The sequence below is a fragment of the Bombina bombina genome, chromosome 2 (genome assembly GCF_027579735.1).
Source record: "Bombina bombina isolate aBomBom1 chromosome 2, aBomBom1.pri, whole genome shotgun sequence".
NCBI classification, from domain to species: Eukaryota; Metazoa; Chordata; class Amphibia; order Anura; family Bombinatoridae; genus Bombina; species Bombina bombina.
Window position 1 is genome coordinate 421,881,472 of NC_069500.1, and position 12,044 is coordinate 421,893,515.

Sequence of the window (12,044 nt, forward strand, 5' to 3'; positions counted from 1 at the left end):
AGAAAACAGTTCATGATTTTGTAACTACTTGTTTGATATGTGCTTCATCCAAAACAGAAAGAAACAAACCCTATGGACTTCTAATGCCTCTTCCTATTCCTCAAAGACCTTGGGATCAAGTCTCCATGGACTTCATTGTAGAGCTACCACCCTCTAAGAGACAAACGACTATATTAGTCGTAGTAGATATGTTTACGAAAATGGGACATTTCATCCCATTCCACAAGTTGCCTACCGCAGCTGAGACTGCTAACCTGTTCTTGCTTCATATCGTAAAACTTCACGGAACTCCTTCTAGGATAATCACGGACAGGGGCACCCAATTCACATCACGGTTTTGGACTTAGCTATGCTCCTTATTGAAGATCACCCATAGCTATACCACCTCTTTCCATCCACAGACGAATGGCCAAACCGAGCGGTTGAATCAATGGCTTGAGGAATACTTAAGATGTTATTGTAATCAACAACAAGACGATTGGGTCGACTACTTGCCCATGGCGGAATATGCCTACAACAATCTAAAGAATTCATCTACTAACCTGTCTCCCTTCTATGCCTCTTATGGTTACCATCCCACCTTTCACGTCAATCCTGAAGCCTCTTCTGCGTCTCCACAACTCGAAGATTATACCCGAAACCTTATCACGGCATTTGCTAATATTACCATGAATATCCAGAAGGCACAAGAGAACCAGAAACATTATTACGACCTCCGTAGAAGAACACCCCCGAAGTATGCCATAGGTGACAAAGTTTGGCTTTCGACAAAGAATTTACGCCTACAAGTGCCTTCCAAAAAGTTGGCTTCTCGTTTCATTGGACCTTTTTCTGTCATTCGAATCATAAATGAAAATGCAGTGACCTTGGAATTACCTCCTACTATAAAAGTCCACCCGACTTTACATGTCTCTTTGCTCAAGCCTTACAGACCCACTCGAGACACTGACCTCGTTCTACCGCCTTCTCTACCTTTGGTGGACACTGAGTCCTATGAAGTTCATTCGGTTTTGGATTCCAGATTCCGGGGTTCGGTGTTGGAATATCTGATACGTTGGAAAGATTAAGGGGGGTGATGTCAGAGTCTATACCTTTTAGGACCCAGCAGCTCTCAGCTACCTACACCTGCCTAGCTAATAAAACACCTGGCCTCACAGCGCTCAGCGCTTAGTATTTTGTTTGTAGCATGCAAGCTACTTTTTCTGAGCCCTTACCTATTGTGGATTACAAATACAGAAAACCTAAAGTTATTCTGTTCATACTTGTACACTTCTTAATACCTCCAGAACCTGACTGCTTAAAATACCTAATTGTGTTTTGTAATAACCAGGCGCTGGCAACATCTTCCTGTGTCATCCACAGCCGCGGCTGCTTCCTCTCATCACCTACCGCAACCTCCGGACTGCTGTCAGCTGCATTCCTAGCTCTGACCTTCCACGCTGCGCAGCGCTACACCGGAATCAAGTCACTGACAAAAGAGACACCAGAACGGCTATAGCAGTAGCGTGATACTTCGATCACGCTCAGAGTCTATTTTCCTTTTCAGCGTGTGTGCGCCAGCAGCTCCTTGCCTGCAGGATAATCCTCTCAGTAACACACGCTGTAAAACAAACCTAGACCTTCCTCCTACCATACATTCAGCACAAGGAGATTCAAGATTTAAAGTAAGACCGTTACTTAATTATTATTTTTCACTTGGAGATAAAGTAAGACTGTTACTTATCTATCATATAGCATTTGGAGTTAAAGTGGACTGTTACTAAATTGCCTTTGAACACTTGGAGGTTCCTGCATTATTTGAGTATTGTGATTGGAATAGTTTATTGCTTCTGCTGATCTCAACACAACATGTCATTACAACTCTAGTGAGTGATTCTGAGATGCATATAACCTATACATTTCTCCTAACAGGATTTACTGCTGCCTATCTGTGAACTTATTAATTTGAGTCCAGTCATTGCACCTCTGTTCTAACTTGAACTTTAACACGAGACTAAAATTCACTCCTTCGCTTACTATAGCACATGTTCAGTAGTGCTATATGCAAAGGGTTGAAACAAACTACCCACTACCATAACTCACTAATTTACATCAGGTATTCTGCAGTTGTGCTCCAATACTAATCATCATATTCTCACTCCCTGAGAGTAGCAGTGAGAGTCATTACACAGTTCTACCAAAGCTAAGTTCATTTATTTTAAATGTTATAAATGTTTATCTTTAGCTATGGTTTGTAATAAGGTATTATGATATACTTTTACATGCATAATCCATTAGTGTTTATGCTTGATATATTTCCATTCTTACATTTTATGTACAAGAAATATTTAGAAGATTTATAAGAAATATTTTCTGATTCTATTTTAAAGGCTTTGTCTGACTTCGTGCCTTCTAATAAAATTTTTAGGTCTTTTTCACTTCTTTTTTAATTATTGAAGTTTCAAATGACCAACAACATACTGATTTATCCTTCTCTGATGATGTTTTTTCTCTTTCAGAAATTTTCTTCATCAGATATTGACACTAACAAATCTACTTTTTTATTATTTTTCTATTATTAAAGTACATTTGTTCTTTGTTGAAAAGGTGTTGATTATTTTGGATATTAAGGTAACTAGTTCTTTAAGACTAGGTGACACTATTTCTGCATATTTATTTCTTCTGTGTTTTCAGAGGTTTTCTTTCCAATTCCCCATTCTAGGGAATGGAATAGGCTGAGAATTTTCTTTTATTCCTTTTTCAAAGGTTTTAAACTATATTCTTTGCCAGCAGTTAAATTCAATTTGGAGGGTTCTCCAATTTATTGGGGCTATCTCTACTTCTACTAATTATGCTATTGTTTCTATAGCAAAATAGTATTTATTTTCCTTTAGATAGTTGTATCTTATTTATGGAAAATTATTTAGTTTCAGGTACTTTTCTTGGTCCTGTGATTTATTTGGATATTGCAATTGCTTCATTTTTTCTGTTTACTTTAAGATCAAGTATCAGATTATGATTTATTTTAGCATTGTTAAAGGACAACATTTACTAGACTAGGTGCTGTTGCATTTGTCTTGTTGTTTTGCATTTATTGATTATGCAAGTCCTCTGTATTGACTGGTCCTTTAAACTGGACTATCATGCTAATAATTTCATTTGTGTCTTCATTTTATTAAATATTTTCGCAAATGAGGGTTAATCTATGTCTTTAGCTATTTTAGCTAGAAGAATTTTGTTCTAAGATAATCAATTATTTGTTTTATAATTGGATTAAATTCTTAACTGTTACTCTGGGCTTCAAGATTGAGTTCTAAGACTAAAACTTTAAGCTTATACTAGTTTAGTTGTTCTTATTAAGGAACGAATTCCTAAGTTCTTTCCCAAGTAACATGTTTGTAATTGGGGTTCGAAATCAGCTCCCTAATATTGCGATGTACGTGCCGTATTCCAGCTTGGCTGGTAAGAGACAGGTTAAGACTTCTTTGAAATTTATTTGGTTCTATTTTGTCCAAATTTCTTTGATTTTATTCCAGTAAGGCTAACACTTTCTTTAAGTGTGTTTCTGTCCTATATATTTTGGGTACTGTTGAAGCATGGCTGGGCACCCATGGGGTTCAAGCACTGCTCAGACCTGGAATCTTCTGGGGTATTTCTTCCAGTTCCTTTTTTAGGAACCGGGTTTGGAGTTTTATTCAAACTATTTTGCCTTTTTATGGTCATTGATAGCATTATTTGTTTTCATTAGATACAATAAATGAATATTTTCATTTTTCTGTTTTCATTCAGATTATTTTCTGAGGATGCGGAATCTCATATGATTCACTTGCTCTTCAGGACATAGTTAGAGGATCTTTTTTTCGAAAGCTCTTGATTCCTCACACAAGGGTCACCTTTTTTAGGTTTCCAGAAAGTTTGTGTCACTGTCTTTGTCTCTATCAGACAAGGGATAATTCTATTGGGTTCCGTCTGTCGGTACCTTTAGTCTCTATTATTTCCTTCAGTTGCTATATATGCATAGAAGTTTTAGGTCTTATGGCCACGGCATTGGATTCAATTCCCTTTGCTCATTTTAACTAGAAAGAACCTTTCCAGTCTTTTATGAGTGTTGTTTCTTCTAGAATATGGTTGGAGGATCAATTTACCAAAAAGTTCGTTGATTCCTCAGACAAGGGTAACCTTTTTAGGTTTCCTGATAGATTCAGTGTCCTTGACTCTGTCTCTGACGGACAAGAGACGTCTGAAATTGGTTTCAGCTTGTCGAAACCTTCAGTCTCAATCTTTCCCTTCGGTAGCCTTATGCATGGAAATTCTAGGTCTTATGACTGCTGCATTGGACGCGGTTCCCTTTGCTCGTTTTCACATGCAACCTCTTCAGCTCTGTATGCTGAACCAGTGGTGCAGGGATTATACAAAGATATCTCAATTAATATATTTAAAACCGATTGTTCGACACTTTCTGACATGGTGGACAGACCACCATCGTTTAATTCAGGGGGCTTCTTTTGTTCTTCCAACCTGGACTGAGATTTCAAGAGATGCAAGTCTGACAGGTTGGGGAGCTGTTTGGGGGTCTCTGACAGCACAAGGGGTTTGGGAATCTCAGGAGGTGAGATTACCAATCAATATTTTGGAACTCCGTGCAATTTTCAGAGCTCTTCAGTCATGGCCTGTTCTAAAGAGAGAGTCATTCATTTGTTTTCATACGGACAATGTCACAACTGTGGCATATGTCAATCATCAAGGAGGGACTCACAGTCCTCTGGCTATGAAAGAAGTATCTCGAATTCTGGTTTGGGCAGAATCCAGCTGCTGTCTAATTTCTGCGGTTCATACCCCAGGTATAGACAATTGGGAAGCGGATTATCTCAGTCACCAAACTTTTCATCCGGGCGAATGGTCTCTTCACCCAGAGGTATTTCTTCAGATTGTTCAAATGTGGGGACTTCCAGAAATAGATCTGATGGCTTCTCATCTAAACAAGAAGCTTCCCAGGTATCTGTCCAGATCCAGGGATCCTCAGGCGGAGGCAGTGGATGCATTGTCACTTCCTTTGAAGTATCATCCTGCCTATATCTTTCCACCTCTAGTTCTTCTTCCAAGAGTAATTTCCAAGATTCTAAGGGGTGCTCGTCTGTTCTGCTGGTGGCTCCAGCATGGCCTCACAGGTTTTGGTATGCGGATCTTGTCCGGATGGCCACTTGCCAACCATGGACTCTTCCGTTAAGACCAGACCTTCTATCACAAGGTCCTTTTTTCCATCAGGATCTCAAATCCTTAAATTTGAAGGTATAGAGATTGAACGCTTGATTCTCAGTCATAGAGGTTTCTCTGACTCTCTGATTAATACTATGTTACAGGCTCGTAAATCTGTATCTAGGAAGATATATTATCGAGTCTGGAAGGTTTACATTTCTTGGTGTTTTTCTCATCATTTTTCTTGGCATTCTTTTAGAATTCCTAGAATTTTACAGTTTCTTCAGGATGGTTTGGATAAAGGTTTGTCTGCAAGTTCCTTGAAGGACAAATCTCTGCTCTTTCTGTTCTTTTTCACAGAAAGATTACTAGTCTTCCTGTTATTCATTGTTTTGTACAAGCTTTGGTTCGTATAAAACCTGTTATTAAGTCAATTTCTCCTCCTTGGAGTTCGAATTTGGTTCTGGGGGCTCTTCAAGCTCCTCCGTTTGAACCTATGCATTCGCTGGACATTAAATTACTTTCTTGGAAAGTTTTGTTTCTTTTGGCCATCTCTTCTGCTAGAAGAGTTTCTGATTTATCTGCTCTTTCTTGTGAGTCTCCTTTTCTGATTTTTCATCAGGATAAGGCGGTGTTGCAAACTTCTTTTCAATTTTTACCTAAGGTTGTGAATTCTAACAACATTAGTAGAGAAATTGTGGTTCCTTCATTGTGTCCTAATCCTAAGAATCCTAAGGAAAGATCGTTGCATTCTTTGGATGTAGTTAGAGCTTTGAAATATTATGTTGAAGCTACTAAAATTTTCCGAAAGACTTCTAGTCTATTTTGTTATCTTTTCCGGTTCTAGGAAAGGTCAGAAGGCCTCTGCCATTTCTTTGGCGTCTTGGTTAAAGTCTTTGATTCATCATGCTTATGTCGAGTTGGGTAAAACTCCGCCTCAAAGGATTACAGCTCATTCTACTAGGTCAGTTTCTACTTCCTGGGCGTTTAGGAATGAAGCTTCAGTTGATCAGATTTGCAAAGCAGCAACTTGGTTTTCTTTGCATAATTTTTCTAAATTCTACCATTTTGATGTGTTTTCTTCTTCTGAAGCAGTTTTTGGTAGAAAAGTACTTCAGGCAGCTGTTTCAGTATGATTCTTCTGCTTATAATTTCAGTTTTTTTCATTATAAGATTTAAACTTTATTTTGGGTGTGGATTATTTTCAGCGGAATTGGCTGTCTTTATTTTATCCCTCCCTCTCTAGAGACTCTTGCGTGGAAGATCCACATCTTGGGTATTCATTATCCCATACGTCACTAGCTCATGGACTCTTGCTAATTACATGAAAGAAAACATAATTTATGTAAGAACTTACCTGATAAATTCATTTCTTTCATATTAGCAAGAGTCCATGAGGCCCACCCTTTTTTGTGGTGGTTATGATTTTTTTGTATAAAGCACAATTATTCCAATTCCTTATTTTTTATGCTTTCGCACTTTTGTCTTATCACCCCACTTCTTGGCTATGCGTTAAACTGATTTGTGGGTGTGGTGAGGGGTGTATTTATAGGCATTTTGAGGTTTGGGAAACTTTGCCCCTCCTGGTAGGAATGTATATCCCATACGTCACTAGCTCATGGACTCTTGCTAATATGAAAGAAATGAATTTATCAGGTAAGTTCTTACATAAATTATGTTTTTTTGCAAGAGAAAGTTAAAATGATAATAAAAGTAAATCTTCTCCAAAGCAGATAAAACTTCTGTACACGCATTAGCTATCAATGCTGTTTTTAATATTTAAAAAGAATATGCAGAACAAGCATTTTTAGTAAAATAAAGATTCATACATAGATTTCCTCCTGCTGACCTCTGCTTAACCTCTTTTTTTCCCTCCTGTGCAGTAGCTGGCGCAACCAAATCGTACGGCAGGAATAATGGTACTGAGCCATTTAATGATGCACATGTGTAGTTTGTGTTTATCTGTACTTGTTTTGAAGCGCAATAATATATATAAAGGGCTAGATTACAAGTGGCGCGCAAATGATTGTGCTCTGGTTTTCGTGATCGTAGGTTAAACTGCTCTTATATTACAAGTTGAGCTCAATCGCGATTTACTCAAGAATCATTACCACGATCTCAGAGCTGTGGTGAACTATTTTGCAAAATTAAAAAGTTGCATTAAACAAATCAAAAATACATTACAAAGTACACTTACACTCATATTAACTCTGTCTAATAAAAATTATTCAAAGAAAAATATTGCACAAAAAGTATTTAGTTAAGGGCTCAAAGATATAATATCTCAGGTGTTAGGGGGAAAAAGTCAGGCAAAGGGTTTTAACATAGAGATACAGACATATACATCTTTAAAGATCTATATGTATGTATATTATATATGTGTCTATACTGTATATGTTTATATACTATACACATGTAATTATGTATGTATATTATATATGTGTCTATACTGTATATGTTTATATACTGTACACATGTAATTATGTATGTATATGTGTATATATGTATTTACAGACATATATAAACATATAAACACATATATAAACACACACATATATATATATATATATATATATATATATCCTCCTTGTGTATCTGCACTCACAATTTTCTTAAGCCATCAACCAGGGTGCAGAGTCAAGTTATCAGTAGAGGTTCAAGCAGGGACTGCACTCACTGGGATGCAATAAATAACACTTTATCTAAATCCAGCGAATGCAGTCCCTGCTTGAACTTATATATATCTATGTGCATTGGAGTCCTTTGCAGTTAAGTAAATGAAAACATGTAAAACCATATTGATGCAATATTCATATTTAATAAAGTGTTATAGTGTATATTTACTGTAAATATTTCACATTGTTTAATGTTCTGCACATAGCAGAATATGTTTTATGTATTTTTAAATAGATATTCCTATATATTTCTGTATATATTTACCTATATATAATCATGAATATACTGTACCAAAATACCATCAGATATATAAATAAATATAACATATTTTGCTATGAGCAGAACATTGGAATGTGAAATATTCATATTTTCATGTCGGGTTAGCATATATGAGAATATGAGTTTGGGTTAGTGCATGAGTCAGGTGTTTTTTTTCTTTCACTTTTTTCTGGGGGAATAGGTTATCTTTTGCCTGACAGTCTAATTGCTCTAGAAGTAACCTGTTTGCGCACGTCGGGTTAGCGAGAGAGCAATAATTTTTACTTTCAACTCATAATACCAGCGCAAAACGGTAAATACCGCTCCACTTGTAATCTGGCCCATAATGTATAGAGAGTGTGGGACCACTTTGTACATCACTACACTGCAGAAAGGAATTAGGGGTGGAGGGAACATAGCAAAATTGTAAGAGCTTTATAAATATTTATTTCTAAATTATTACAGGAAACAATAAAAGATTTGCATTACAGTAGATTGAAGTTTATATGGTAGATTTTCAGTGTTTAATGTCTTTAAAGTAAAAAAATTTTTATTATGAAACTAACTAAAATTGCAATTTTTTGCAATATACACCCTTGGGATAGAAGCCCCCTGGTTGAAATGCAAAACCCCTGCAGATTTTCTGGTGGACAGTAAAATAATGGGATTTTATCAGTACAGAAACATTTTACAACCCCACACACGCACACACAAACCCTGTAAATAATTTTAAAATGCCACCTTAAAGATGCAACAAAAGAAACAACAAAATCTCTATCACAACTCTTTAAAAAATGTTCTTTTATATTTAAATAGCAAGTAGATTTGCAGGTATAATCTGATAATATGCAGATGGTTTTCTAAACTTGAGAAGTTGCTTGTTGTTTATTGACATTGTATTTTGACATTGAGCTATGCCTATAATTTATATCAAACCCAAAACAGTTCCATACTACTGCAGGTTCTGGCAAGGAAAGAGTTAAAGGCCTTATCCCAGCATCACAGAGGGAGTGCAGCTTATTTCTTTGCTCCCTCCCAAGGTGAAAGAGAACAAAAAAAAAAAAGAAAGTTCAGCTCTGATCTTAATAAATATTTAATGGTGAACTGGGGAGGGTCTGTGTCCTACCTAGCAATGCTGTGAATAGCAAGGTGGAACTGCTGGACATAAATACTTTTTGGTGTGCCAATACTTCAGAGAACAAGGACAGGGTGAAGATGTATCTGCTCTTGGTGACTTTCCTGATTTTGCCTCTAGTTGTTCAAGCATCCGGAGGAGGTGAGACATCTGTAATGCCTAATGTCTGTTCTCTCTTATTGGTGATGAAAATGGATTCACCAATTAATATATGCTTTTTATGGTGCTTAAATATATAGTTTGTCGACAATAAATTCAGGTAAAACTCAATTTATATAGTGTATATATATTTGTATTGGTCTGTTAGCAATTCATTTTTTAAAATATTGAATTAAGTATATAAAAAAAGGTATATTCTATGAATTCACAGTCACAGAAACTGACTCACTAATTTGAGTTTCTGCTCCGGATGACCCCACCAGTGGGTATTTTTAAACTATGAAAGTGAGGAAGGGAAATATATGGACTTTAAGTGCTCCATTGGATTTTGTTTTTATAAACATACTTTTTTGTTACTTTAAAAGAATATGGGCTGTGCCATCTGACTTCTAATCTAGAAAATTAAAGCAACACATTAGAAAAGGGTATCAAATACAAGTAATATTCCAGGAAATAACAAATATTCATATTTTACAGTATGTTTTTTTTTGTGTTGGTTCTTTTTGTGACATTTGATCCTCAAATTAGAGACATATTTTGGGAGGTTTGATACAGACAGACATGCCTTTGCTATCAACTATGAATTATCTAAACTTTTTGTTATGAAAACAAACATTAAGAACATATAAATTACTAAAAAACATTCTGGTAAATTGTGGTTCTTTAAAATGATTACTTTTAGAAGCTGCCAATTAAACTATATTATTACCATTATAATGCAATACTATTTTAAATACAACTAAGTTTTCACTAAATGGCAAATACCAATTAAAATATCATGGCCAATTTGTGTTTTTGGGAGAACTCTTTTTGTAAAATTAGATTCTATATTGGTGAAATATTTGGGGATGCTTGATTTAGACAGAGATACAAAGTAACATTACTTCTTTGCTATGAAATAATATCTAAAAATTAACTCTTTGTTAACTTAGGCTATTTATATTGATTACTTTTTTTGCTAGCTATGTGAACATTGCTGTTATACCAAAATTGTAGGTTTAGCATAAAAGAACACCTATGTTGTGTAGTCACACCCTGATCTATGCAAGGTTTATTCAGCAAGCAATAGTCTTTTCCTTGAAAGAAAAGATGAATACATTTACAGTACACCGTTTTGTAGCCCAGTAATATATAAATCATAAAAATTATGAAATAACTACATCATAAAACATAAGTTTCTATACTGATCCAGAACAAAGTAGGTTTAATCTGTTGTCGCTGTGATATTTTCACAAAGTCTTACAATTCAACTTCCACTAAAATAAATAAATAAATATAAATTAGGTAATATGCGTAAAGGTCAAAATTTTACAGTGCATGGAGATTCATTAATTTACTTTAACCTGGGTCTTTTTATCATGTGGGAGTCTGTGTGAAATATATCTATATATACAGTGTATATATACACAAATCACACAAAATAAAAAAACATCTAATGTGCAGTATACTTGGCATCCTTTTATTGATTGCTGCAGGTATCAAAGCCAATGATTCTTAATCTGGGGCATGTTAGAGCAGGAGTGCTCACAGGGTCATGGTTTCCCAGTAGGGATCTAAGTACCATTAAATCTGCAGTTTGTTGTATGATATCTTTGTTTTCCAGTGGTCAGTAGTGAGATTGTGATCTTAAGTGAAAAACAAATATCTGAATGTGTTTGCACAAGTATTTTCAGTACCACAATGATGCGTTAGACAGGCATTTTGTTTAAATTCTGATTTGGCAGAAGTTAATTATAACAGAGATCAATATACTCTCAAGTAGATCACACTGACATCACAGAGTATTAGAAATCAAGTTTACAAAAAAAATCTAAAAATATACAGTATATTAGCAGCTTTTTTTTTTAGTTGTTCTAGGTTATTATGTTTAAAATAAACACATCTGGGGTAAATCTGGAGTACCACTTGACTTTCATACAAGGTAATACATAAACTTAAAGGGACAGTCTAGTTAAAAATAAACTATCGTGATCCAGATAGAGCATGTAATTTTAAACAACTTTCCAATTTACTGTTATCATCAATTTTGCTTTGTTCTCGTGGTATTCTTAGTTGAAAGCTAAACCTAGGTAGGCTCATATGCTAATTTCTAAGCCCTTGAAGTCCACCTCTAATTTCAGTGAATTTTGACAGTTTTTCACATAAAGAGGGCGTTAGTTCATGTTTGCCATATAGATAACATTGTGCTCATGCCCATGGAGTTACCTATGAGTCAGCACTGATTGGCTAAAATACATGTCTTTCAAAATAACTGAAATAAGGGGCATCCTGCAGAGGCTTAGATACAAGGTAATTACAGAGGTAAAAAGTATATTAATATAACTGTGTTGGTTGTGCAAAACTGGGGAATGGGTAATAAAGGGATTATCTATCTTTTAAAACAATAAAAATGATGGTATAGACTGTCCCTTTAAGGTTTACTGTCCTAAACTATTTTTTTTAATAATCTAGTTGGATGAATACAATCATATCAATAATTACAATCATAAATAAAATAATAAATTAATTAATAATTATATAATTAATAATAAAAAAAAAAAGAAGCTCTCAGACATGCCCATTGTTATTAGCTGGCAATATTAATATTGCAGCATTTTAGAATTAAAAACAAAAATGCTATAGAAACAATCTTTTTTTGCAA

The 12,044-nt window shown here is 35.2% G+C and overlaps 1 protein-coding gene across 1 annotated transcript in view; it reads left to right on the top strand.

Annotated features, from left to right (window-relative positions):
• The first annotated feature begins 497 nt into the window (after nucleotides 1–497).
• Nucleotides 498–12,044, top strand: part of LOC128646976 (carbonic anhydrase 15-like) — a 32,023-nt gene continuing 20,476 nt past the window's right edge. The window contains exons 1-2 of the mRNA XM_053699788.1: nucleotides 498–1,053; nucleotides 9,305–9,385. Coding sequence (XP_053555763.1) covers nucleotides 498–1,053; nucleotides 9,305–9,385 — 637 coding nt within the window. The remainder of the gene's footprint in view (nucleotides 1,054–9,304; nucleotides 9,386–12,044) is intronic.